Below are 26,710 nucleotides of genomic sequence, written 5' to 3'. Positions count from 1 at the left end.
TCTTTTATCGAGAGATCAATAAGGAAATGTTTTTGTACAACATCTAAATTAAGGGGTTGAAAAAGACCTTATTTATTACAGTTGCTCATTGCAAGCCAAGTTCATTTGATCCAATCCATGAGTTGTTTCGCTGCGAGTATTATTTGATGGTCTTTGTGTTTCACGTTTCGGTTTTTCTTCAACTGAGGTTTTTGATTGCTCAATATGAAAGAATGTGTATAGAATTCTTGAGCAAATAGCTACTTGTTCCAAACTATAACCAATATTCATTTCCATGTCTGATGTCCAATAATGAGAAAGAACATCTTCAAATTGTTCCAGGGTGGTCATATCAGCAGATTGGTAAATACCAGATAATTGGCCTTGTTCAAAAGGAGATTCATACAAGTGATATAAGAATAATCCGGAAAGAAGTGAGGATAAAGCCAATAAGCTTGGATAATTAAGCATGGTAATCCAGAGTGAAATATATGTATGTTCAAGTTGTTGAACGTATTGGCTTGGGACATGGATATTAAACAATTGTTTAAGTTGCTCAAAAGTGTCCATTTTCTCCTTATTTGATCCGGTAACGAGTGTATTCAGTATTGAGGAATCAATAATCATTTTCGAGTAGTGTTTAACAGATTCCTTAAAGTTGTTGAATGTCTCTTCTTCAGATGATTCTTCATCCTCCATGTCATCTTCACTTGATAAATCAGAGTCTGATGCCATCATTGTATCAAGAAAATCGATAGAAGGAGTATCTTCTAATTCCCATTCCAGTAAATCTAATACAAAAGCTTCCATTTCTTGGAAATTTTGTTTGGTGTACATGCCACAGCAATATTGTACTAAGGTATCGAGTTTAAGTTTTGAGTCGCCATAAGTTTCATCTCGTTTGGTTGAAATCCATAAGCAACTGGCAGCTAATAATTGAAGATATTGCTTGATACTAAAGAGACCTTCACCAGGTGCAATGTTAGTGGAAGGGCAAGCTACCCTGTTTGTGGAATAAAGTCTATACATACAAATATCCATGTATAAGGTAGCAACATGGACGAGTCTTTGACTCAAAGACAAAGCGTACTGTATTTCAAAGAACCAATCACAGACAACACTTCTATATCTTTTCATATAGCTTGAAGTATATAATTGTTGGTAGACAGAGGCTGTCTTTCTCGTTCTAACTTGGCTTTGTTTTTGACTCAGACTGAAAAAGTATTCACTCCAATTAATCAATTGTCTGGGTTGTTCATAAGTTTCATAACTTGGAGGCGAAGAGAAACAATCCAAAGAATTTCTTAAAAGAGGGGAAACATTTACAGAGCATGTAGAGAGGGATCGATCCCTCATGAATGAGGAGGAAGAAGAAATGGATGAGGATCCATCAACAGAGTATGGAGAATTATTATAGTTACCGATACAGCTGCTTGTATCAGAAATTGCTTCATCATCCCGTATCTTATCTTGGGGAGTATTGAAATCGGATGTGTATCTGCCATTGCAGCTTGGTGATGAGTAGTTTCTTCTGAAAGGGAATGGTGTTGTTCTTGTATTCATTCTTAAATTGGAGGTTATGAGAGTTTGATGAGGAAAGTCGATGATCACTAAATATTCTTAAAAGAATTAATAATGGAAGTAGTTGGTAGTTGGTAGTAATATTGTAGAAGAGGTGTGTTGTTGTAGGGAATATAAGGCAAATCAACAATCGCTATTAATCCAATCTTCGGATTGGTAGGAATGTGATTTCAAGAGGAATGAGGGCAGTAAGGAAGTTGAAAGAAAATGAACTTTGAAACCGCTGTTCAGTTCAATAAGCCAATGGAGTGTTTTTTTTTGGATTTTGAGCAAGCACTAAGGAGGTAGTTGAGGAGTGATAACAATAAACTCTGGACCTCAACAACAACAAACAGCACAGTCGTTTTCTAAATCAATACAGTGCTTTGCTTGGCGGTACGTCAATTACGATTAAGAGATGCGCAAAGAGAGAGAACACAAACAACAGGCAAACTGAAAAGCAAATGGCAGCACAGGTTGAGAAAAGCCCGAACAGTTTCTTCTTGTACCACTCAGCTAATTCAATAAAAAAATGGCGCCAACAATACAATTCAGTTATATCGGGTCGAGTGATGTCGATAGAGTGTAAACTGATGAAACGAAACTCTGTACAAAAGGTTGTAATTAAATACAATTTTGATGTTGTTCGAAATGATTTCTTGCCAACTTTTCCTTATTTGTTTGAGTACGGTATCGTTTTTGATTTTCAAATAAGATGTTGGTTGGAGTTGTACGTGAGTTGCTCTTCACTACAAGTCTAAAAATTATTGAACGAGTTTAAAAGTGTTTGTTTAAATCAGGATATTAACAATTTAGATTATTAAATAAATATTAAAATTAAAAAATATTTCTGTTGTTGGACAATCTCCAATGATCTTCCTAAATGAATTAAAGCGATTTTAGCTATAATTGTTGTTGTAAAATATAGTACTGAAGATGGGGAATGTATCTTAAAGAGCTGGTGAAACGGGATGAAGAGAAGATCCCACGAGCTCGTTTATAAGATTTTTATTTATGTGAATGTGTGAAAAGGTTTTTGAAAACAGAGGGTTTGGTTGAATCCATTGTCACGCATTAGATTGATGGTGTATGGAAAAAGGAAATTAAGACTTCAGGTAAGCCTTCTTGTCATTTTCACTGCCTAACAATAAGAGATTTTCCAGTCCAAGACTTTCCAATGTTGTGGAGTCCACGAATACTTTGATTGTCAACCATGAAGTTACAAACAACGAAAAAAAGTTGTATCCTATTCAAGTGTATTTAAACGGACAGTCAACTACCTTCCTTTTATAAGATTAATGCTTCTTCTAATGAATTTTCAAATTGTTTTTCGGTTCAACATTCCACCAAAAGGCAGACTGCACTACAAGGGAGTGAAAACAGAAATGAATAATAACAATAAATTAAGATATTGAAAATAAAACATTACTCCCCCTGGTGGGCTCGAACCACCGACCTGCAGATTAACAGTCTGACGCTCTACCGACTGAGCTAAGGGGGAATACATTGTTCGTAAAAAATACTAAGCCCTGTTCAATCTAAAACACTCTCTTATTTACAATTTATTGTTTGTGTTATCTTTATTAATAAAACTAATTTAAACAAATGGAACAACACCTCCTTGCCGGTTTGTCTGCACACAATAGTGGAAAATTTAAAATAGCCATTGATGAATTTTCCCATGCCCTCCAATTTGATAAGAATAATTTTACTGCTCTCAACAACAGAGCAAGTTCATATTTTGAATTGAAAGAATTTGAAAAAGCAATATCTGACTATTCCGAAGCTCTCAAATTAAAACCAAAAAATGGTGATGTTTATTGCAGTAGAGGTCTTGTGTATTTAGAAATGAAGGAAAAGGAGAAAGCCATTTCGGATTTTAATTTTGCTTTGGACTTTAATTCAACAAACAAGATATTAATTTACACAATTAGAGGACATTTGTATTATGAGATTGGAGAAACTGATAAATCTCTTAAAGATTATAATAAGGTAATTGAAGAAAGCCCTGATTATCTGATTTACAGTAGAAGAGGAGTTGTTCACTTGGAAAGTAAGGAATACCTCAAAGCTATCGAGGACTTTTCAAAATCTATTGAATTGAACTCAAAGTTTTCAACAGCATATTTAAGTAGAGGTTCAGCATATCATCAAAATGGCGAGTACGAAAATGCCATCAAGGATTTCACCGAGGCAATCAAGCTCGAGCCCACAATAGCTCTGCCTTTATTAATAGAGGATCTTCATATTTTGAACTGGAAAAATACAAACAAGCACTTGGCGATTACTTGAAATCTATTGAATTAGATAAATCTAACGAGGAGAGAGTCTACCAATTTATTGCTCTCACTTATTCAAGACTTGGAGATACTACAAATGCTGCTAAATATAATAATGGAATACCTTTTGATGAAAATGAGATTATTCAACACCAACAAAAGAAACAGAAAAAGAAGATGCAGCTTGGATCTTTTTGGAAGTGGATTTTCCTCAGTGCTTTAGTAATATTATACTTGCACTTTCATTAATTTCTATGAATTTCTAATCGTGTCTCTTCGACAATTGAATTTTCAAGTTCTTCGAAGGACGATTAACAGGAAATGGTACAGCAACTATAGGATCTGTTTCCTCATCATTCAATAATTTGAGTTCATATTTTTGCATCATTGAGGATAAAATCATGCATGCCTCCAACAATGCAAAGTTCTTTCCCAAACATTGTCTATTTGCAAAGCTAAAAGCCGCAAAGGTAAAGTTGTGTTGATAATTAGCCTTAACCTCTGGATCAAGGAATCTCTCTGGGTTGAATTCTGAAGCATTAGGCCAAATGTCTTCCCTCCTCTGTACATATCCAAACATTGGAATTACAGACACTCCCTTTTTAATTTCATACTCTCCCAAAGTGAGATTTTTAAGAGCAACTCTTCCCATGTGTAAGACTGGTGGAGACAATCTTAAAGTCTCCAACAACACAGCATTTACATATTCCAAAGATTGGTAATCTTCATAGGTAGGATTTCTTCCATTGAGTACGGCGTCAATCTCTCTCCATAACCTTTCTTGGACTTGGGTATTTTTTGAGATGTAGTAAGAGGCCCATCTCAAAGCGTTCGCCGTCGTCTCATGGCCAGCAACGCTCATTACCATCGAGTTACTTTTGAGTTCATCATTAGAAATTGAATTTTCAATTACATTAGCCTTCACCAACAGACTCAAAATATCGCTCATTTCATCTGCCTCACAGAAATCTTCATTCTTCAATTTAGCTTTTCTTTCCTCTATCATTTTATCCAAATATTTACTGCAAAATTCAATAGATTGTGAAATGCCAGTAATTCTACCAATGAGTTTGTACATGAAAGACTCTTTGTCAAAGAACATTTTTAAAATAATGGATCTTCCTGATTGCATATTTACCATATGAAATCTGAACTGTTTACCCTCTGCTTCCTCAGCATAGATACCAAAGTCAATATTTAAACCTGCCAAGCCCAAAATTTGCAAACTCAAATTTGGGTAGTCATCATGTTCGAGAATGCAATTGTTTGTACCATCGCATCTTCTATCCCACATCTCAAACATTGAATTACAAGACTCTACTGCAACCTTACAGAGATATTTGAGATTTTTTGGACCAAATGCTGGATTACAAACTTTAAAGTGTTTCTTCCAACTTTCATTGTTTTGTGCTGATAGAATATTTTCCCCAAAGAAGGCTGCCACATTGTAATTTGGCTTTTCGAAATTGTGAGCCTTTGCAATGAAGTATTCTTTCAATAATTTTGGATCACTAATCCAAACAGAATTTGATTTAGAAGTGGTCAATCTGAATGTTTTAGTTATTGGGTCTCCATACTTTTCCACAGCCTTGACCAGATTGTTATAGCTACCAATATAACTATAAGGAGAAAGGAAGGGAATATAAAAGAATGAAAACGAAAGCAATTGCCAAGCTCCTGGCACATGTTTCATTTTTTCAAATTGGGCATTCGTTTGTATCCATAATTTTATCAACCAAACTGCCAGAGCAGAGGCTGTAATACATAAAACCATCAAAAAGCTTCAAGTCGTCAATACAAGCCATCACAATTCAACACAAAAAAAAATGTCCATCTCTCTCCGTAAGTATTTTTTCTCGCTTGGGCAAGGAATATCTTAAGCTTGATGATTCTTTTTTGATGTTGGTGTATACATGATGATTTGATGCGGATAATGAATACAATGTATTATCATTGATGATTAATAATGATACCGACACTTTGATCTGTTGTATACAATGATTTGTTTGAATCATGATGATGTCGTGTGATACTACTGCAAATAACAACAATAACATTTTATAAAGAAAACGTATACGGTGGTGTCCCAAATACCGAAAGAGGCCGTCCAACTTTTATTTCTGCTGCTCCTGCCTCCAAGTCTGGTAAATTCACCTATGGTTCTGGAACCAATGTTTTGATCCGTGATTTGAACAATTTGCTTTCTATTGACTATTATACTCAACACACTCATAAGGTCAATGTTGCAAAGTTCGCACCAACAGGTTTTTACATTGCTTCAGGAGATGAGTCAGGTAATGTTCGTATTTGGTCAACTGAAAATGCTGACAAGACCATCAAATTGGAAAAGCGTGTCTTGTCAAAGAGTGTTCGTGATTTGGCTTGGACTGGTGATTCCCAACGTGTTGTTGCTGTTGGTGATGGTAAACAAGAATACGGAGCTGTTTTTGCTTATGATATGGGTACTAATACTGGTGAAATTTCTGCTCACTCAAAGGAAGTTCTCACTTGTGATTCTCGTCCAGAAAGACCATTCAGAATTGCCACTGGTGGTGCTGATTTGTCTTTGAACTTTTTCACTGGTCCTCCATTCAAGTTCTCTCACTCAAACAAGGATCACGAACGTTTCATTAACTGTATTCGTTATTCACCAGACGGAAGTACTTTTGCTTCTTGCTCATCTGATAAGAAGGTTATTTTCTTTGAAGGAAAGACTGGTGAAAAACTTGGTGAATTGTCTCAAACCAATGGTCACAAGCTCTCAATCTATGGTTTGTCCTATTTGGACAACAAGCATATTGTCACTGCTTCTGGTGATAAGTCTGTCAAATTGTGGAATATTGATACTAAGGAATGTGTTGCTACCACTGTTATTGGAGATTCTACCAATGATATTCAAGTTGGTGTTTCAGTAATTGCTGGTGTTCCTGTTTCAATTTCTTTGAACGGTGATTTGAACGTTCTCTCTAAGGATTGTACTCGTGTTGAAAGAAAGATTTTGGGTCACAATGCTCGTGTCAACAAGATTGTTGTTGATAAGAAATCTGGTGGTAAATTCTTCTACACTTGTTCAACTGGTGGTCAATTGATTAAATGGGAAGTTGGTGTTGGTAGTGTTGCTAAGGTTCAAGGAAATGGGCACCAAGATGTTACTATTAATACTATGGCTATTGCTGGTGACAAGTTGATTACTGCTGCTCAAAATAACGAAGTTCGTTTGGTCAATCTTTCAGATTTCACATATGTTGGTGATGCCACTACTTTGCTCGGTTCTCCAAATGATGTTTCTGTCTCTGCTGATGGAAATTTGGTTGCCATCTCAACTCACGTTGGTGCTACTTTGCTCTCTGCTGATGGTAAGATTTTGTCTGAAGTCAAGATTGATAAGGATCCACAATCTATCTCAATTAAGCCTGATGGTAGTGAAATTGCTGTTGGTTGTAAGGATAAGAAGATTCGTGTTTATAAGGTTGCTGGTCAAAAGATTGTTGACGGTGCCACTGAACTTGCTGAAAACACAGCCAAGATTCAAAAGGTTTCTTACTCTCCAGATGGTGCTCTTTTAGCTTCAGCTGATAGTGCTTATGATGTTGTTATTTTTGATACTGCATCATGGAAACCAAAGTATTCCAACATGACTTATCACTCATCTGCTGTTGTTGATGTCGATTGGTCTGATGATAGCAAGTATATGCTTACTTGTTCACTTGATAAGAACTTGATTGTTTGGGATCTTGCTGCTGGTAAGAGAGTTAAGACTGACATGGCTCACCATTTGGGTGTTTCCACTTGTGCATTCATTGATAGTGAAACATTTGTTTCTGGTGGTGAAGATTTCATGTGTAAGACCTGGAAGTTCTCCGTCTAAATTCAATGCCCAAATAAAATGTAAAATAAATTGTACAGTTCTTAAATGAAACATCCTTAAAGGTGCAAAAAAAGCTCTTGCCCATGTTTCTCCGCCCTACTGAAATTTTGCTTGTTCATCAGGCAAACCAAAAGAGAAAAGCTATTCCAAAAAGACGCAAATGACTCAAACAGCATTGTAAAGTGCATACCACAAGAAAAAAGAAAAATCCAACAAACAATGCAAGGGCGAACAACATTTCTTTTGATCACCACATTGATCATTTCTCTGTTTCTTTGTGTAGTGTTGGCACAACATCAAGATGAACCACAACTTGTTACCATACGATATGCACCAATCACAATAGTAATCCATGGAGGTACCATCGTAACGCACGATCTTGAATTCAAAGGAACAGTAGTTATTAAAGATGGAAAAATTGTTAATGTGCTTCATGATGATCAAAGTTACGATCACATTCTAAAACAAGAAGAGAAGGAGGATCGTCAAGTCAGATTAATTGATGCTTCTAACAGATATGTAATGCCTGGAGGTATTGATCCTCATGTCCATTTGGCACTTAAATTTAGTATGTAATTATGTTATATTTAATAGTTTAATCACACACAATTATCCAAAAGTGGGAACAATTAGTAAGGATGACTTTTATCACGGAACAAGAGCTGCACTTGCAGGAGGAACCACCATGATTATGGATTTGTAAGTTGTTTATAATTTACTAGTCAATTGGAAAGATGTTGATAAAGTGCAATTCCAGCTAAAGGAGAAACTTATCTTGATATTGTCAATGAATATAAGAGGAGAGGAGAAAAATTGGCTTGTGCAGATTATTCATTCCATGTTGGAATTACAGGATTTAATGAAAATACTGCTCAACAAATGAAAGAACTTGTGGAAAATCATGGAATTAATAGTTTTAAATTCTTCATGGCTTATAAGGGAGTTTTCCAAGTCAATGATGAGGAATTATATAATGGATTCAAGACTGCCATGAGTATTGGAGCCATTTCTCAAGTGCATGCAGAGAATGGTGATTTGGTAGTAAAAGGCCAAACAAGGTTGTTCAATGAATTTAATATTACAGGACCTGAGGGCCATCCACAAAGCAGACCTTCAAATGTTGAAGCTGAGGCTGTTCGACGTGCCTCTGAAATTGCCTACTCTGTTGGTAATGCTCCATTATGTAAGTTATTTTACCTTATTTGAACTTGAACAACTAATTAATTGGCAGATATTGTTCATGTCATGAGTAAGGAAGCAATGGAAGAAGTTGCTCATGCTAAAGCAAAGGGCTATAGAATTGTTGGTGAGCCAATCGCTGCTGGTTTATCACTTGATGACAGTGTATATTATAAGGGCAGTTGGATGGATAGAGCAAGATTTGTCATGTCACCTCCAATTAGAGGAATTGAGGATCAAAAGGCGCTTATTGCAGGTCTTAAGAATAGAATTCTTGATTTAACAGGAACTGACCACTGCACTTTCGATAGTGAGCAAAAAAAGATGGGTCTTGGTGATTTTAGAAAGATTCCAAATGGTGTCAATGGCTTAGAAGATAGAATGTCAGTTCTCTTTGATAAACTCGTAGCAAGTGGTGAATTATCTCCAAGTGATTTTGTTAGAGTTACCAGCACTGAAGCTGCTCAAATCTTTAACATTTACCCACAAAAAGGAGCTATTCAAGTTGGATCTGATGCTGACATTATCATTTTGAATCCAAATGCTACAAGAATCATCAGTGCTAAAACACATCATCAAAACATTGACTATAATGTCTATGAAGGAAGACAAGTAACAGGAGTTGTTGAAGTGACAATCTCTAATGGTAAAGTTGTCTGGGAAAATGGTCAATTAAATGTGGAAGCAGGAAGTGGAAGATTCATTCCTAACAAACCATTCGGTAAAATGTTCAGAGGTTTACAAAGAGAACAGGAAACTAAGGCTCCAATAAAAGTTTAATATTTCACATTAAAGCTCTAGATTTGTTTCCTTATTACTTCATTATTACCTCGAAAACAGCAAAACTTTTGAGATGATTTAACATCTTTGATTGTGGGATGATTGATGGATTTTCAATTCGATTACTGCTGCGAAAAATATAATATTATACGCATGGTATTATGACGAGAAGTATTATTTAACAAACAAATAAAGATTAGTTATTTACCAATCATAAAAAATGAACTCTGCATCGGATGAGCACATCGTCAACAATGGCTTTGATCTTGGACACTCTCCACCACCAGATAATATTCTTGTTACAGTTGAAGATGTTCCCATCACACCATCATCAATAATTCCTCAATCTACTCTGGAACGTTTTAAATTTAAGAATACAATTACTTCCGGAGGTTCTATTCGTATCAGAGTTTCAAATAATGACAAGAAATTTATCAAGGAACATGATTGTGTATCCGGATTTATTGATGTAAAATTAACAAGTACTTTGGATTCATCTGTATCTAAAAAACTTGTTTTGAGATGTAAAGCTTTTGAAAGACATTCGAAAAAGAATGAAAGCAATGAATATGAAGTTGTAAAAGAACATGTCTACTTTGTGGATTATATGTTAATTAAAGACTTTATGAATGAAGATTTAGATATTGGACAACATTCGTATCCATTCTCCTATACTCTCCCAGATAGAATTCCTACTAGCACATTCCACGAAAGACACGATACACAATATTCTATTTGTTACAAATTTAAAGCCTTCTTAGTTACGGAACAACACGAAATTAAAGTTAATCATCAGCACCATGAACACAATGCACATACATCAGTTGTTGCTGCTCATCATCCAAAGGAAAAGAAAGTTGTTAGTAATGAACAATCTTTGCATACTTGTAAGATTGAAAAATCATGCATTCTCTTTGTGAGTGAACTCTATCCTACTATTGAAGGAGTTTCTGGAAAATCAACCATGCACTTTGAAACATCTAAAAAGTATTTATTTAGTGCAAAAAAGCTGAAGGTTGGATGTAATTTTGCTAGAAATACTTTCAGAATGTATGACGATGATATCGTTTTCAGTCTTCAAGTTAATAATCAATCAACCAAGACTGTGAACAGCATCCATGTTGCTCTTATTCAAGAATTTAGACATATTGAAACTGAGGAAAAGGAAGAAGGTGGATTAAAGTTTTTCGAGAGCAAACCAGCTGAGGAAAAAGAAAATATTGTAATGTTTGAGAAACAAATTGATAAGATTGTTTTATCTGAAGAAAATTATGAAACCAAGATTACTTTTGAAATTCCATCCTATCGTTCTATAGAGTCAAAAGCTGAAAACTCTGAACAATATGATAATTTTGAAAATAGAGCTTTTTGGATGGCATCTATCAATAACTCTAAACTCATTCAAGTTAGCTACAATATTGTAGTTACATGTGCTGTGGGTTTTGGTGCGGATGCTGTTCTTACTTGTCCAATTTATATTAAACCTTCATTGACTGGGCTCAAGTATCCAAAGAAGGAATAAACAATTTGAATACAATTTAAAAAAATGCTCAATAATACAACTCCACCCTCAACAAGTCGATCAAAATACAAAGGTTCTCCCCTTTCTGTATTCTATGAAACACTTCGACTTTTTACTAATTGTGGACCTAATGGATGTATTACAATTATTGGAAAAGAATTAAAAAGAGATTCTGATATTTGTATGACAAATTGTTCTTCGGGATTATTAAAATTTGAATTATTTGATAGGACTGAATTTAATGATGAAGAATTGGTTGTGATGAAGATTATTAAAAGTTTTCTCAAGTCTCATCTCATACAATGTGGAAGTTATGGAAGTTGTTTTGGTTACTTGATATTGAATTTATTTATTAATTACAAGACCGGAAATTATTCTTTATTTAAATTGACTTATCTATTGCAGAATATTATTCCTCAGTGGATTGAGGAATTTGTTGAAAGTCACAAATTAGTGGTAGACGTGGATTTTAATAATTTAAAACAATTATCTATATTGAAATGGAGAAGTGATAAACTTTTGGATCTATCTCAATATGAAGTGGAGCACATGACAATGTTGTCCCTTAAATTATTATGTGATATTCTACCTAAAATGAGTAAGAATAGATTTGGAGCGAGAAATGATTTCATTTATCATCATATCAATGGAGATAATGTAAGGGTTTCAGATAGCCGAGTAGTGAATGGTCTTTACTTTAACATGCCATTCCCACACATCATAAAATCGAGAAAAAAACAAGATTTAACCAATGTCAAAGTTGTACTTTTAAAGGAATCTGTATATATAGAAGCAAAGAAAATGGAAGAATATAGTGAGAGTAATATAGGAGCAACAGTTAAGTTGGTTCCTCAAAAAACAACTTCTAAGGAATTTATTTCCAAACTAAGAGATTGTATCAAGGAATGGAAAAAGTTGGGAATTCAACTTGTCGTTTCTCAAAAAGTAATTGAAAAAAGTGTTCAATTAATTCTAGCAAATGAGGGTATTCTCTGTTTAGAAAGAATTTCAGTATTCAATTTTGAAAATTTCAAGAAAATCTCTGGCTGCACCCCTTTGTCCTCAATATTTACCGAGTTGACCAATTCTGAGATTGGTTCTTTGACATCTGTATCTGAAGTGGAAATTGGAGGTAGAAGGTAAGATTTTTATTATTATAATTTATCATTTAAACCACTCAAGCTGTATTCATGTGAGCAATGAAATGTCGGACGTATACTCTGTTGTACTGTGCTCGAACTCTCCACTGATAACGCAAGAATTGGAAGAAGTGATGAAAGGTCTCCAAACGAGTCTCAAACTCTTTGTTTCCAATCCGTATGTTCTACCTGGAGGAGGATTAACGGAATTTTTGTTAGCTCAGTATTTCAAGGAAAGGATAAAATATGATCCATCTGTACTATCCATTTTGGATCTATCAAACGAGTTGGATTTAGTTACCAAAACATTGGAGTCATTAAGTAAGACTTTAACAAATAATACCAATTTATTGTTGGAGGAATATGTGGACATGATGAAAGATGTAAACAAAACATATTTATCAGTAATTACAAACGAGGTAGCAAAATATGGTCAATTAAGGATGTTAGCTTCATTCTCAGAGATTCCATGCAATTCAATTGTTGATAATGAAGCTCCGACTCCTCTTGTAATATACAAGTTAGAGAAATCCCCTAAAACGAATGCCTACTTTACAACTTATACAGAACCAAAGCAGAATATGATAATTGATATTGGTTTATGTAAGAAAAATGCCATTCAAAGCTCTTTCCAATGTTTTGGAACAATAATTCAATAGTTGGAAAAATATAGAGCTCACTTAAATTAATTGGTTCTTAATGTTCGTTCTATTGATTACAATGAAATTTAAAGAAAAGATACAAAATCTCAGATTACCCTCAAATTACCCAATCAAGATAAAACCCTTAGGTACAAACATAGAGAAATGATTGGCAACGTTGATAACGCACTAATTAGGGCTTTGTATTTTGATCTATCAAGAGACCAACAAATCTTTCTTCACATATCTTTTGATCTAGATTTACAAATTTTCAAACACTGATAACATTAAGATCTCAATCTTTGTTTGATATCCAACAGATCGACAAAGTAAGATCGTAAGAAAAGTATCCTTCCAACATTTGAACTACAACAGGGTACTCTCATTCATTTTAATATCTAACCAACACAGTATCAATTTAATTTTCGCTCTTTCAGAGAGCCTTGTTTGTGATCTTTGTCAGACACAAAAAGAAGAGATTGAAAGGAGGAACCGTACAAAGGCCTTTGTTCATTCCGCTTAAAAAAAACCATTAAACTCCCTGTGAAGAGTGTTCATTCTCTTGTTGTTGTAATAGTTTCTTGTTTGTAGTTAGTTACTGTTTTCTAGATAAGATCTGAGAAGTTTTCTTACTCTGTGACCCAATTGTTGTTTTTTGACAGTATTGTTGTTGTGAGAGTTCTTCTGATCAGATCATCTTCCAAGTTATTATTGTTTTCATCTAGTGCAAATATTATATTTGAAAAGAGAATTAACATCTATTGCAATAGTTTATTGTTTAGAAGTGGATTTTCAACAAGAAAACCTTTTAACCGAAATTAATATTTAATTTGATCAATTAATATTTCCATTGCACAAGTATTGAAATTTACTTGTATATCAACTCGGATCAAAATCAAAGTAACACACCTTGTTGAAATACTCTCACAATATGATCATTGAGAAGGAATGTACAATCCATACACATCTACGGAAAGTAATTCGCCCAACAATCAGTTTTATGATAAGTCATCAACAGATAGTGGATCAATCACATCTTGGAAGAAGATGTTAGAATTTAATGATTGCAGTGAAGTGGACAGTAACATGCATGCGAGCGGAGGGGACTTATTCACGAATAACACAAGTCCTGATAAGAAATTGACTGAAAATACAGTAGGGAGCTATCAAAAACAAAAACTTTCTGCTTCATTTCTGGAGGAAAAGAAATTACAAGTACTCATTCCTCCACGAGATGACAACAACATTTCCAGTTTTACCTCTCCATCATCGTCATCGAAAATGATTAACCCAAACACTCCTACAACACCTAATTCTGCTCTTATTCGACACCTTCCTCCCTCTCAACCTCGCTCACTTCTCCAAATTCATTTCAAAACCAACTCTTTCAGTAATGTTGTTTCCCAACAATCTACTGCCCTTAAAGCTAAACCACAAAACAATGGTAACTACAAACAGTTATCAGAATCTAATATTACTCCTGTAAGATACTCTCCATCCCAAAATCATTCTCCATCCCTAAACAGCTTTATCCTACCTCCTTTTGTTGATAAGACATCTAACTTTTCTGTCTCAACATGCAATCTCCTTCCCCAACCATTTATATCTTCATCATACTCGAGAAGCCAAAACATTTCTTCCCCCAAAGTTGAAAGCCCTAGTTTTCTTTATTCTAATGCCTCATTCATCAAACCATTTACATTTCATTTTATTAAACAAAAAAGCAAAGACAGTCTACCGAATACATTAAACAATAACAGTAGTGAAGAAATTCAAAGATTGGAATTTATTTACAAAAAACGAAGTGAATTATTGGCTAGTCAATTACTGATACCTAAGATTGAACAATTCTTCAGAAGTCTAGTATCTCAAATACAAGAATTATTGCTATCTTCAGTCCAAGTTAAAACAGAGGAAAGCGAAATGAAAAGGCTAGATAGAATTCAACATTTACTTAATTTGAAGAAATTTCTTTTAACCTATATTTCAGATATTGAAAACTTTTCAACATTTTTAAACTCTCCAAATATGAACACATCAAACTATGATCTCAAATACTTGGAAGATATTGAAAAGACTTTGAACTACTTTAAAAATTTCAAGATAGGAGAAGATATAAAATTTCAAACGTGGAAAGAGAATGAGCATCAATTCTTCCAGTATTTAGCTCAGTTATCTACTTCCTTTTGCATTTGTTGTGGAAAGCCTTTGCCCCACTTTCTACAAAAGTGTATTTCTTACTTTCCAGTTAATCAATTAAGCACTGATGAACTGTTAAAGAAAGTAAAACATGAGGATCAGAAAACTGTTCAATCCAACAAATTTCTAACATTCACAAATAACTTTACTCAAATCAAAAAAGAAACATATGATGAAGCACCTGAAAGCTTGCCAGAAATGCCAAACACAGATTTTTTCGAATATGACTAATTAGCTTGAATATTAGTTGTAGCAGCAAATATTTCCATAGATTCCTCATGAGAATTTTCAAGATCTGTTTTGGAATTAAAAGGGAAAAGAAGTACATCTCCTTTCTTGGAGTTTTCACCATTCACTAAACCACTTCCATTGATAACAATAGCAATAGTAATAGCATTTGGAGTAAGAGTGTACTTATCCCCTTTAGACAAGACAATTTTTTGAACCTTGAATTCTGAAACAGGTGTGGTATATAAAGTTTCAAATTGGTTGACTTTTTCACCACCCATCTTCATCTTTTCTAATGCATGATCGTCGTACGTCAACATTTCAATAAGTGTTTCAGTATCAATGAATTTTGGTGTCAAACCTGCTCTAACAACATTGTCAGATGATGCCATACACTCCACACAATCTCCATAAAGATAAGAGTGAGGTTCGTTTGGACCTAAGAATAATCCTTCCCCAGGTTGTAACTCAACATGGTTAAGGAAATAAACTGAGAAACATCCAATATCATTTCCATAATCTTTGTAAAGTCTAAGAATTAATTGATCTCTGGATGAGGTAGAATTTTGGAGGTTCTTTACAAGGTTTGGAAGATGGGCTTCTACGAGAGATTTTGGTGATGTCATCAAACTTTTAAATAAACTCTTCAAAATAATCTTTCTATCATCTTGAGATGAATCCTTTACATCATTACTTAGAATAGAGTCAATTAATTCATTATTTTGAGCTCTCAAAAGTGATTGGAGCGATTCAATATTTTTGATATTTTCCACAATTGATTCCAAATTTTGAAATGCACAAAGAGCCTCAAACTTTGTCAATGCACAACATAGTTCTGGTTTGTGGTAAGGATCCTTATAGTGTTCTGGGTCGTTTTTGAACAATTTTTGAGCGAGTGTCTGATCAGGATGGGCCTGAATGGAAAGGGCTTGATTTACAGATAAAATTTTGAAAAGATAAGGTAATGAAGCAAATTCATATCCCTTCTTTTCAAAGAATTCATTCACTTCCTCTTTTGAAAAGTATTGTTCTACATTTCGTTTTAAAAATTCAGAAAGTAATTCCGAACCTGACTGATCATCTAATTTTACTTTAGATGGGCCACTTGGATGAGTTCCCATCCATAATTCTGCATAGGGTTTTTGTTCATCAATTTTTCCTTCCACTATTGTGTTGGCGTACAAAATTCCAACTGTACTTTCGCTTCCTTTTCTTCCCCAGGAATAATTTTGCACAGAGCAGTCAAGTTTTTTCATTTTTTTTCTGTTGTTTTTGAAAAACACGTATCCACCATCAGCTATCCGTAACGGTCTAATAAGGTTTATTTGGAAAGATCTTCAGAAATTGGAACATTGTCAATTTGCATTGGATCATCTTCTCCTTTGAGTTTTTTGAGAAGATTTTGAACATGCTTATCTTGTTCTGAATTAATTTGCCATTTTGGTAAAGTTAATTTGTTTGCATTTTCAATTACAACTACAGTTCTTTCACCAAGTGTTGCTTCCTTAGGTATTTTAGTATTTACATCAGAGCTTGAAGCATAAAGTGGTGTGGATCCTGTTGATGGTACATAAAGTCTTTGTTTTTCATCATAGATTATATGTTGTAAACAAAACTCTACTCCAAGTAATCTCTTACTGAAACAATTTGGATGACAACATAATGGCTCCTTAGTAGATTCATGATACTTTTCAACTTTGGAACAATGATAAACTTGTTGATTTTCAGGTGGGAAATTGACAGTAGGTAAAACAACAGAGTCTGTATCGTTCATTCTATTCTTAGGGTTATAATAATTGTTATAGTTGACCTTCTTAAGACGTATCTTGATATCAGAATTGATAGTTGTTTGTTCATTGAGAATAATATTAGCTGCCATCTCTCTTTGGATTAAAAATTCTGTATACTTTCGTTCCAATTCGTTCCTCATCTTCTTATGCCTTCCTCGATACAATTTTAACAAAGATTCAATATGATGTTTTCTAATCCTCAAAAATTCCATTTCTGTTAAACATTGAGAACCATTTTCTTGAGCAGAATAAGGAGGATACAAGTATGTTTCCTCCATGCATTCATCATCATCTGTTGGTACATCGGATTCTGTGTCAGATCCTGAAAAAAGTACAGTTTGTTGTGGTTTCTTATTGAATTTTCTCTTTCTTTTTTGTGGAGGAGATTTCTTAGGTGGTTTTTGTTCCTTTCTTGTGTCGATTGGCTTATTTACTCCTGTATAATCATCAGAGTCAGTATCTTCATTATTATTGTTTACACAATTGATTGGATATGGTAGTATTGGCTCAACAGAAGTTGAAAGAGTAGAAATTAAAGGTGTTGGTATTGTGGTGCTAGTTATTGTTGATGATGTTGTTGTTGTTGGTATTGTAGTTGTTTCTACAGAAGATGAAGGTGGAGGAACATCTGGTGTTGATTTTTCTTCTTTAACTTCTTTACTTTCTGGTGTTGTTTCACTTTCTTCCTTCTTTTCCTTTTTTCTTCCTCTCTTGGATGGTGTTTTCTCTTCCGATTTCTTCTTCTTTGTCTTTGGAGTAATGCCCATCTTTTGTTTATGAATGTTGCAATATCTGATATCTTCTCCAACATCTAATTTTACAGGATTTCCACAATGTTTTCCCTTGGCAACATATTCACATCTTTTAAAAGGAGCTGTCGGATCTTGAAGAATGTGTTTTACACAAAAATCAAAAGTCTTCATTGGTCTTTGTGTACAAACATTTCCACCAAAACCACAAAGTTGTTTTCCATCCTTCTCATGTTTTTTCATTCCGTGTAAAGTAATGCCTGTTCTATCATACATTGGTTTACCCTCTTCATTAACACCAACAGGTTTAAAATAATCTATTGTCGAGGCATCTGATGAGGAGGAAGGTTGAGCAACATCTGTTGATGATGATGGTTGTATGCTCTGATTATTATTTTCATTCTCAGAGTCTGATTGGTTCGATGTGCTCATTTTTTAATTCTTTCTTCTGTGATGATCATGAAATATTGTTGGTGTGATGAGGAAGAGAATACTACTGTCAACACAACCGATTGATCAAATAATTGTTGAATACTACTATTTAATAAATTCCCTTACAATGAAGTATTTAGATGAGTAACAGCCTTTGCGAGAATCTATGAGAATGGAAATTGGATAGAAACAACAGAAAAAAATGTCTAATTCTTCTGCTACAGAGGAGGGGATTATAATCCAATCCATCAACAACGAACCACACATCGAAGAGGAGGACGACTATACAGCCAATTCGTATGGATTATCTTCTAGGTTGAATAAGAGATTTGATCAAGTGGAACAAAAACAACCACTCTTATCCGAATCAAACAGTGACCAACAAAATACTTCACCATCATCAAATGTAGTTATTGCACAAAAGCCAGGTTCAGGCTTTTTTGATAAATTAGAAGATAAGAAAATTAGCATGTCTCCATTGGATGCTTTATATGAATCAAAAGCTGGATTTTTCTTTATTAACTTTGCCAAATATTGCATGAGAATTTTTGGATTAGTGATGGTTCTTCTTGCAATTGTTTTACTTTCTTTAAATTATTATTTCTACTTTACAGTTACACTTCCAATGATGAATACTCAAATGTGGACTTTTACTTTACATTTAATTCTTGGTATTTACATAGCAGGATCAATCACATTTAACTATTTCCAATGCGTCCGCTTAAACCCTGGAAACACTCCAAAAGAATGGTTAGATTCAGTTTCTGATACTGAATCCTTAAAATCTGATACTAAATCACTTCCAGGAAAGAAATTTAGTAAGTGGTGTGGCAGATGTCAACAACCAAAACCTCCAAGAGCCCACCATTGTCATATTTGTGATGTTTGTATTTTGAGAATGGATCACCATTGCCCATGGTTGAATAATTGTGTTGGTCTCAATAATCACAAACACTTTGTTGGTTTTATTGGATTTTTAGCTCTTGCTGCTCTTTATAACTTTTTAATGATTTCTTTTGGTGTTTTTGGATTATATTCTCCTGATCCAATTTTATATGCTAAATGGAATGGTTGGTTGACTTTTGTAATGGTTCTTTCAGGTGCTATGGGTGTAACCATGACAACCTTCACTTCATGGCATATTTATCTTGTTTTGACCAATCAAACAACAATTGAATTCCAATTTAATAAGATGAAATTAATGGAACCAGGTGCAACAACAAAGAAAGTTGGAAATATTTATGATATTGGTGTTAAGGACAATATTCAACAAGTCTATGGTGCTGTTGTACCTGAAGAGTCAAAGTTAATTTGGGCTAAAACTCTTCTCCTTCCAAATTTACAAAAATCTACATCAGATGGTGTAAATTATCCAACAAACGAACCAAAGAATTCAGACCAAGTGTAGAGAATTCGAATAATAAATTATTTACATTATTGAACAACCAGATTCATCATTTTTGAATGTACTTCTGAGAATATCTGGAATATCCTCTCTGTTCATTGGGCTCAAAACCTCTTGAACAGCATCATGTCTAACGTATGCCAACATGTAGGCAGTATTATAAGCACCTCCAAAGTTTGCCTCAATAGCATCAAGAGGAGAAATCTTGGTTGCTCTTTCGTCATCAAACAAATACCACTCTTTCTTAGTAACATCATCACTTACATTAACTGCCACAACATAGTGTCCACTGTTCACAGTTGAGCCTTTATGAATGAGAACAGCATGTAAATGATATTTGTATTCCTTCTTGTTTTTCTTTGCTTTTTGTTTGACATATTTTGTCAAATCAATTTCATCATAGAATTGATGAATATCTGAAACTTTTTGTAATGTTCCAAATGGAGTATAGTCAAATCTCTTCAAATGTAACATTAAAACTTTAGGTAAGACTGTAAACATGGAATACTTCTTTGCATCTTGTAATCCATGTCCTTCTGCGTGATATTTGTTATCACCAGTTAATAATTCTGGTTTGATATACTTATCAAAGGAGGCATAAATGTCTCTACAACCTTTAACATCCAATTGTATATCATAAACTAAATCTTGTTTGAAACTATTATATTCAACATTGATACATTCAATTCCACTCTCCACAATACCTGCCAGTAAATTAGGAATTACACTCGAAACTGAAGTGTCTCTCATTTTCTCTTGTAAATCATCCAAAAGAATTCTTGTGACTTCTTGAATATCATGTTGTTCAAAAACTTCACTTCCTGACCAACCAAAACTTTCAATTAAACATCTTGTCGACACACTTCCAGAATATGTTTTCCCATCTTCGTTTGGTTCTTGTACTTTTTGTAAATTATAAAAAACTCTAACAATTGCTTTAGAGATAGAATCAATACTTTCTTGTTTGTCTTCCATCATTTTAAAAACACTCTTTCTAAAGAGTGGAATGTGGAACAATGTTTGAAGAAGTGAATTTAAACTATTTAAATTGTCAATTCAAATATTTACATTCTAAAAACACTTACTAACAAGTTGCTCCTTCATTTCTTAGTCCTGCATATCGTTGAGGAACAATCTTTCCTGTACTCTTCTTTGAAAATCCATTTACTTCCTTTTCTACAACTTTGACAGGCTTTGACCCTCCGAAAAGTATTTTAATTAATGAACCACCTCCAATTACTAATAACACAGCTGAAATAACTTTAATAGCCTTATCGGGATTTGATGATAATTGTGTTAGCGTTTGAAAAATTGATTTAATTCCGCCACCACTTCCCGATGATGAAATATTATCAATTGTAGTACTACTAACTCCCTGTTTAATATATGGATTATTAATTGGAGGACCTTGAAGGTCATACATGGAACGTTGTGGAGCCATTTTTTTATTTGAATAACAAAAAACAAAAATACATTTTCAAATTGATTGAATGTTTATTCATAGCAATGAGTTTTATTCAAGCTTGAAAAACTGTAAATATTGAATATTGTAAATGTTAGCTCTATTGCTTTTCCTCTTTGTTTAATATAAAAGTTACCAATTTGATTTAATTTTTACTATCACATCATATGATTTGAATTCAAAAGGGGTTTCATTGATAGCAAAGAAAGATAGTACTTAACAATTATGATACTACACTTGACAAGTAGAGAGAGAAATCAAGAAGTAGCATGACAATCTTTTCAGGATACATTTCAACGTTAAATCACAAACAATAAAAAAAATGAAACCCTTCAAGTTTTGGTTCACCTCTATCAGTGGTAGTGAGGAAGAAGATACAGATGAAGCCTTGATGGGACATAATTACAATAACACATCACGTATGAATAGAACATCGGAATCAATTAATCAAACAACACAACAATCATCTAAAATTATGAGTATTGAAACAATGATAAACAATCTGAAAGAAATTGTTTGTGGTAAGATTGAAGATTTGGAACAAATAACAACAATAGGAAAGGATATTCCTCGTCTATTGCATAGGATCACTTTGGATGGAGAGGAATATAAAGAAGTGGAAGGAGTTTTATCATCATCAATAATTGAAGTGGAAAAGATCATTTCTGAGAGGAAGAAGAGAATGTCTCAATTTCTATGTGGAGTTTGCTCTAATATTCTATTACTAAATTCAAATAATCTCTTTAAAGAAATTGAGGATAAATTGGAAAATGATGTCAATTTTGAAATTCATTCAACATTTACTAATTTTGTTGTAGATACTTTTGGTGTGAATAGTCCAGGTATGTGTGTAGCAATAATTATTCAAAATATATTATCATTTTGAATAGTAATTCAAATATTTAGATGTATGACACAAGATGGTGTCAGTCAACCAATTATTTATATGAAATTTAAATCTAGAGAATTATTTGGACAAGATTATGTAGGTATACCTTTCAACTTTAAAATTTTCTCACTCTAATAGTATGATGGAAAGAAATGGAGAATTGAAATGACTGTAAATACTGAAGGATTCCAACAAACAGTTGTTGTCAAGCATATTCGTTTAGAAAAGTTTTTAGGAAGAAATTCAGAAACATTACAAAATGAAGATTTATGTGTTTTTACTTGGCATATTGAATATCATTATTCCAGATATGTAAACATTGAGAATTTGAAGCAAGTCAATACTGTTGAGGAATTATCTCAAACTGAAACATCTAAAGAAAGTTTATTTGTATTGAATAATGTAAAACTACAATTTGGTGAGATTATTTCCTATAATGAAAATGTAGAAACCACAAATGAAAATCTCAAATCTCTAGAAATCATCAACAGCAATCTTCAAAACCTGTTCAGTCAAGATGTCTCTGAGCTTCAGATATAAAGACACATTGTTTCTTTATTTATTTTGACGTTTATTTCATGAACAAATTCATGTTTTTGTATTAACAACTATTTTGACAGGTCATTAAAAATCTGATTACAATCTATTGTATTGTAATATTTCTTCTTGTTTTGTAAACCCATTCCGTTCCAATTAGAACAATCAATTTTGAATAAGTGGTTCCCATATCCTTGTACGTACGTCAACCTAACCAACAATTTTGCCTCGAAGAAATGAGATTAGGATAAACAACATCTATCCAACTATTTATTCGATACAGAAAATAGAATCGTTAAAAACTTAATGTTCTTCTAATCACTGATAATCCCTTCATAATTTATCTCTGAAAAACATAGGAACATCTGGCACTTCATAGTATTTCACTAACAACAGATACTTCATTCAGATTCTTCCAGCAAAACTTTGTTGCATCGAATAATAATGGTCATTAACTGAGTGTGCGTTCTTCAGTGCCCCTTTCAATAAGGAAGTCACGAATTAATAAAATTGCCAATTAATAACTTTTCTTCAATCAATTGTCTGCAAGCCAAGTTCCACCTCAAAAAATGACATTGGCACGTTAATAGGCTTAAAAAAGAAGTCAACAAAAAAAAAACTACAACAAGTCTTACGTTGCCGCAACTTTTTATCTTCAACAGCACACAACTTTGCGTCTTCTCTCTCATTCTCATTTGGAATATTACAACAACAACAAGAAAACGCGTGAAATATGGGAAACATCAATGTTCATCGCAATCATAGAGGTCATTCGTTTGATCAATATTCAACATCATCAGCGAGTATCTATGTACCTTCATCCAAAAAATCTACTAAACATGATAAAGTTTCATTATCCTCACCAGAATTGGAACCTCTTTCAAAGAGAGGAAAATTAAAGAGACTTGTGCAGAGTTTAAAGAGAAGTAATGGAAGTCCATCTTCTGTAACTTCTCCTGGAGAAAATGGTATGGATGTTTCAACGGCCCTTTCCACAATAACAACATCAACAACCCATACTAATATCACAACCAACACTACAAGTACAACAGCCACAAATACAACCTATTTAGCTCATGATAGTATTGGCATTGAAGCCAACGAATTGATGATGCTTTTAAAGGATGAAATTGGTTGGAATCTCTTCTACGAATTTTGTACGAAAGAATATAGGTAAGTTTCGAATAGTTTTATTTGAACATCTAACATGCAAAAAGTGCTGAAAATTGTCAATGTTTACAAGATATACAAACACTACAAAATAAGATTACCAGAATGAATGGAAAGAAGAGAAGAGAGTCATGCAAAGCTCTTCAAAGAAAGTATTTTTCAGGTGAAAGTGTTCAACAAGTAAATGTATCTGGTCGTTCTAGACAATTGATAAAATCGATAGCAAACTCTAAGGTGATTGATCTTGAAACAGCCAACGAATTGTTGATTCGTCTAAGAAAAGAAGTTGTCATGAATTTGAGAGACACATTCTCTAGGTTTATCCTCACTGACGATTATTCAGACTGGAAAGAAATGATGATGAACCCAGAATCTATCTTCAAGGAATAATTTGAACATGTTGTTTAAACAACATCATGCAGAGATGTTACATGCACAATTCAAAATAAGCAGTACCTTGTGGAATTTTGTTTGTTCTCCATAGAACGTTTTGGCCCAATTACCACTTGCACCGAATAGGAAACTCTTTCAACGCAAAATATGAACGATGTTTACGATTGAAATTAATAAATCCTAAAAGAAATTGAATGTCACATGTTGCATCTCAAGTTTACTAAGCGCAACAATAGCGGCGCTAATACTAATCTGCTTTTGGATTTGTCAATGGATGTCAATAGTATGAAGCTTGGATGCAATCCAATTTCATTTCAGGCAAGTAGAGCATGCATATTAAATAATTAAAACATCATAGGTAACCTATTTTACAAAAAGTTAATATTTTACAAAAAAATGGCAGAAGAAGAGGAGGAAACTTTTGAAGAAAATATTAACGAGGAATCGGAAGAAGAAAAAATTAATAATGAAGATTTATCAGCGGAGGAGGAATCAGAAACTGATGACGATGAGGAAGAAAATGGAGAAGCTATTAATCAAGAAGGGAATGCAAATAATCAAGATGAAGTTATCGAAGAACGAAACACAGTATTAAATCAACAACAAAATGGACAGGGCACAGATCTACCAAAGAAAAGAAAAAGGAGAGATAAAGCTGATGAAGCAATTAAAAAGGTATTGAAAAGAGTAGAATCAGCATCTATGAGTGGAGATTCAAAAAAGAAAAAGAAACAAAAGAAAAATCACTCTCTAGAATATAATCCCTACACAAAAGATAACATTCCAATAATAAGAAGTATTTCTTCAAATAGTGGAAATTTGTTAATAATTCCAAATGATGTTACCAATATTTCAGAATTTTTATTTACTCGACCAAAGAAGAAATAACAAATTACAATATATTTACAAGTTTATTAGAAGTTGAAGAGTTTTCCCGATCCAGTATTTAAAAGAGTATTTCTTACAGCACTTAATTGTCTATAACAGGTCTCAATAGAAGAATATTTCTTCTGATATCCTGATTCTTTCAATAACATTTGATTCACTTCAAAAGCTAATTCATTTCTCTTTTCTTGTTCCAAAAGATGTGAAAATGAGCAAGAAGAAAGATCTGAAAAAGCAAATAATCCAAGGGTTTCCATGATAAGAGATTGAATTTTCTCATTGAGTGGCTTTTTCTGAGAGTTATTTGGAATCAAAAATTGTGACAGATTATCTCTTGAAAATTGAAGAGCCTCAAGCAATTTGTTTTGTTGAAGTAATTCTGTTACAATTTGACATAGGATTCTTATTTTTACATCTTCATGCTTCTCAAAGCAGTTTGGGTTTTGCTCACAAATTAAAGTATATGCAGCTTGAGAGTTTCCTAGCTCAATTAATTTACAAATTTTCTTTCTATATTCACAAAATTCATTATTACATTGTTCCAAAGTAGCAGATTGCTCAAATGTTTTTAGAGTCTCACTGTAACCCATATAAAATAAGTAATCTCTTATAAGGTTGTTCAGCTCATTTCCATCTGATTTTTCCTCGTCAAAGAGTGCAACTCTTTCTAGATTTTGATTGATAATTTTTTCTTCCAATGCATTCATCGATTCCAAATTAAAAGTAAATGAAGAGAATATTCCCTTAATCTCCTCTTTTTTTGAATGAAGGGAGACTGTAGGATAAAACTTTCCATTTGAAATTACGTTTGAAAATCCAGCACCTACAAGTGTACCATTCTTTGTGAAGAATATTTCTTTCTGATTATAATTAATTCCACAACCAATAACATCCCCTTCCAAGAATCTTGTTGTAATTTGTTTGATTCCTTTTCCATTACTATTTTAAGAAATTGTAAGAATGAACTCTATCATAATAAAACTTACTTGTATATCTTACCATCCATTCCATTCAAACCAAATGAATTATATTCAAATCCTGGATATCTAGTAGGGACAAAATCAGCTTTCTCATCGGTCAAACCGATCACAACCGAACATGCTCTTTCGTTAAGGGAATTGATTTGAATCTCAAAGTAGTCAATCAATTTTTCACCAGAGAATGGAATGTTTGATCTTACAGTCTATGAAATTAAATCAATAACAAATAATATTAAATAACATACTCCAATTTCCTGATGAACATTTCCGATATACTTTACGGTTAGTAAATCTCTTTCAACTCTAACAAAGGCTGATTTATCCAAAATATTAAAACACGAAGGTGATGATAATTGTTTTAATTTTGAATAGCTTTGATTAAAGGCACTGAGTGATTGTGTTGCATTAGAAGAAGATGTATTTGTTACCATTTCCTGATCATCGTCCTGTGTAAAGGATAATTTTTCATCACTATTCGGATCAAATATTGTATTACTACTAGGTTCTTCTGATGGTGAATCATCACTATTGCTACTACTATCCGAGTTGTTATCATCTAACAAGGCTCTGGTAAAGAAGGATCTTCTTCCTCTCATGGCTCTTCTATTTTTAAGTTTTTTTTTGAGGTTTTGTAAACTTTCAAG

The 26,710-nt window shown here is 33.4% G+C and overlaps 16 protein-coding genes and 1 non-coding gene across 17 annotated transcripts; 9 read left to right on the top strand and 8 right to left on the bottom strand.

The window, feature by feature from the left end:
- Positions 1 to 75: 75 nt before the first annotated feature.
- Positions 76 to 1,542, bottom strand: NAEGRDRAFT_50268 (cyclin box fold domain-containing protein; the record flags this gene model as incomplete). The annotated part of the gene is made up of 1 exon (XM_002675279.1): positions 76 to 1,542. The coding sequence occupies one exon, from the start codon at positions 1,540 to 1,542 to the stop codon at positions 76 to 78; it is 1,467 nt and encodes a 488-aa protein (XP_002675325.1).
- Positions 1,543 to 2,967: 1,425 nt separating this feature from the next.
- Positions 2,968 to 3,040, bottom strand: NAEGRDRAFT_t404. The gene has a single exon. It is a non-coding gene; the product is annotated as a tRNA-Asn (tRNA).
- A 104-nt stretch (positions 3,041 to 3,144) lies between these two features.
- On the top strand, positions 3,145 to 3,831 carry NAEGRDRAFT_69357 (uncharacterized protein; the record flags this gene model as incomplete). Its single annotated transcript, XM_002675366.1, has 1 exon — positions 3,145 to 3,831. One exon carries the CDS (start codon positions 3,145 to 3,147, stop codon positions 3,829 to 3,831), a length of 687 nt encoding a protein of 228 aa, XP_002675412.1.
- Positions 3,832 to 4,080: 249 nt separating this feature from the next.
- Positions 4,081 to 5,511, bottom strand: NAEGRDRAFT_69356 (uncharacterized protein; the record flags this gene model as incomplete). The annotated part of the gene is made up of 1 exon (XM_002675278.1): positions 4,081 to 5,511. One exon carries the CDS (start codon positions 5,509 to 5,511, stop codon positions 4,081 to 4,083), a length of 1,431 nt encoding a protein of 476 aa, XP_002675324.1.
- A 133-nt stretch (positions 5,512 to 5,644) lies between these two features.
- On the top strand, positions 5,645 to 7,729 carry NAEGRDRAFT_80296 (WD40 repeat domain-containing protein; the record flags this gene model as incomplete). Its single annotated transcript, XM_002675365.1, has 2 exons — positions 5,645 to 5,660; positions 5,885 to 7,729. The coding sequence occupies 2 exons, from the start codon at positions 5,645 to 5,647 to the stop codon at positions 7,684 to 7,686; spliced, it is 1,818 nt and encodes a 605-aa protein (XP_002675411.1). The 3' UTR covers positions 7,687 to 7,729.
- A 159-nt stretch (positions 7,730 to 7,888) lies between these two features.
- NAEGRDRAFT_82663 (uncharacterized protein) lies at positions 7,889 to 9,656 on the top strand. Its single transcript, XM_002675364.1, has 4 exons — positions 7,889 to 8,254; positions 8,307 to 8,385; positions 8,433 to 8,869; positions 8,918 to 9,656. The coding sequence occupies exons 1-4, from the start codon at positions 7,906 to 7,908 to the stop codon at positions 9,643 to 9,645; spliced, it is 1,593 nt and encodes a 530-aa protein (XP_002675410.1). The 5' UTR covers positions 7,889 to 7,905; the 3' UTR covers positions 9,646 to 9,656.
- A 209-nt stretch (positions 9,657 to 9,865) lies between these two features.
- On the top strand, positions 9,866 to 11,167 carry NAEGRDRAFT_50265 (uncharacterized protein; the record flags this gene model as incomplete). The annotated part of the gene is made up of 1 exon (XM_002675363.1): positions 9,866 to 11,167. The coding sequence occupies one exon, from the start codon at positions 9,866 to 9,868 to the stop codon at positions 11,165 to 11,167; it is 1,302 nt and encodes a 433-aa protein (XP_002675409.1).
- A 37-nt stretch (positions 11,168 to 11,204) lies between these two features.
- NAEGRDRAFT_80294 (McKusick-Kaufman/Bardet-Biedl syndromes chaperonin) lies at positions 11,205 to 12,310 on the top strand (the record flags this gene model as incomplete). The annotated part of the gene is made up of 1 exon (XM_002675362.1): positions 11,205 to 12,310. Exon 1 carries the CDS (start codon positions 11,351 to 11,353, stop codon positions 12,308 to 12,310), a length of 960 nt encoding a protein of 319 aa, XP_002675408.1. The 5' UTR covers positions 11,205 to 11,350.
- A 61-nt stretch (positions 12,311 to 12,371) lies between these two features.
- Positions 12,372 to 13,519, top strand: NAEGRDRAFT_80293 (McKusick-Kaufman/Bardet-Biedl syndromes chaperonin; the record flags this gene model as incomplete). The annotated part of the gene is made up of 1 exon (XM_002675361.1): positions 12,372 to 13,519. The coding sequence occupies one exon, from the start codon at positions 12,372 to 12,374 to the stop codon at positions 12,963 to 12,965; it is 594 nt and encodes a 197-aa protein (XP_002675407.1). The 3' UTR covers positions 12,966 to 13,519.
- A 1,710-nt stretch (positions 13,520 to 15,229) lies between these two features.
- NAEGRDRAFT_80292 (mannose phosphate isomerase) lies at positions 15,230 to 16,495 on the bottom strand (the record flags this gene model as incomplete). The annotated part of the gene is made up of 1 exon (XM_002675277.1): positions 15,230 to 16,495. One exon carries the CDS (start codon positions 16,493 to 16,495, stop codon positions 15,374 to 15,376), a length of 1,122 nt encoding a protein of 373 aa, XP_002675323.1. The 3' UTR covers positions 15,230 to 15,373.
- A 200-nt stretch (positions 16,496 to 16,695) lies between these two features.
- AM55 (uncharacterized protein) lies at positions 16,696 to 18,347 on the bottom strand (the record flags this gene model as incomplete). The annotated part of the gene is made up of 1 exon (XM_002675276.1): positions 16,696 to 18,347. The coding sequence occupies exon 1, from the start codon at positions 18,343 to 18,345 to the stop codon at positions 16,696 to 16,698; it is 1,650 nt and encodes a 549-aa protein (XP_002675322.1). The 5' UTR covers positions 18,346 to 18,347.
- Positions 18,348 to 19,774: 1,427 nt separating this feature from the next.
- On the bottom strand, positions 19,775 to 20,728 carry NAEGRDRAFT_58476 (uncharacterized protein; the record flags this gene model as incomplete). The annotated part of the gene is made up of 1 exon (XM_002675275.1): positions 19,775 to 20,728. The coding sequence occupies one exon, from the start codon at positions 20,726 to 20,728 to the stop codon at positions 19,775 to 19,777; it is 954 nt and encodes a 317-aa protein (XP_002675321.1).
- A 106-nt stretch (positions 20,729 to 20,834) lies between these two features.
- Positions 20,835 to 21,191, bottom strand: NAEGRDRAFT_69347 (uncharacterized protein; the record flags this gene model as incomplete). Its single annotated transcript, XM_002675274.1, has 1 exon — positions 20,835 to 21,191. The coding sequence occupies one exon, from the start codon at positions 21,189 to 21,191 to the stop codon at positions 20,835 to 20,837; it is 357 nt and encodes a 118-aa protein (XP_002675320.1).
- A 343-nt stretch (positions 21,192 to 21,534) lies between these two features.
- Positions 21,535 to 22,641, top strand: NAEGRDRAFT_69346 (uncharacterized protein; the record flags this gene model as incomplete). Its single annotated transcript, XM_002675360.1, has 3 exons — positions 21,535 to 22,054; positions 22,103 to 22,197; positions 22,240 to 22,641. The coding sequence occupies 3 exons, from the start codon at positions 21,535 to 21,537 to the stop codon at positions 22,639 to 22,641; spliced, it is 1,017 nt and encodes a 338-aa protein (XP_002675406.1).
- An 863-nt stretch (positions 22,642 to 23,504) lies between these two features.
- NAEGRDRAFT_58475 (uncharacterized protein) lies at positions 23,505 to 24,400 on the top strand. The gene is made up of 2 exons (XM_002675359.1): positions 23,505 to 23,811; positions 23,856 to 24,400. Exons 1-2 carry the CDS (start codon positions 23,609 to 23,611, stop codon positions 24,196 to 24,198), a joined length of 546 nt encoding a protein of 181 aa, XP_002675405.1. The 5' UTR covers positions 23,505 to 23,608; the 3' UTR covers positions 24,199 to 24,400.
- A 197-nt stretch (positions 24,401 to 24,597) lies between these two features.
- On the top strand, positions 24,598 to 25,089 carry NAEGRDRAFT_69344 (uncharacterized protein; the record flags this gene model as incomplete). The annotated part of the gene is made up of 1 exon (XM_002675358.1): positions 24,598 to 25,089. The coding sequence occupies one exon, from the start codon at positions 24,598 to 24,600 to the stop codon at positions 25,087 to 25,089; it is 492 nt and encodes a 163-aa protein (XP_002675404.1).
- A 26-nt stretch (positions 25,090 to 25,115) lies between these two features.
- Positions 25,116 to 26,662, bottom strand: NAEGRDRAFT_50259 (uncharacterized protein; the record flags this gene model as incomplete). Its single annotated transcript, XM_002675273.1, has 3 exons — positions 25,116 to 25,861; positions 26,086 to 26,269; positions 26,495 to 26,662. 3 exons carry the CDS (start codon positions 26,660 to 26,662, stop codon positions 25,116 to 25,118), a joined length of 1,098 nt encoding a protein of 365 aa, XP_002675319.1.
- Positions 26,663 to 26,710: the final 48 nt, after the last annotated feature.

Source organism: Naegleria gruberi (genome assembly GCF_000004985.1).
Source record: "Naegleria gruberi genomic scaffold NAEGRscaffold_34, whole genome shotgun sequence".
Lineage (NCBI taxonomy): Eukaryota > Heterolobosea > Eutetramitea > Acrasida > Naegleriidae > Naegleria > Naegleria gruberi.
This window is presented reverse-complemented; position numbering and strand designations above follow the sequence as displayed.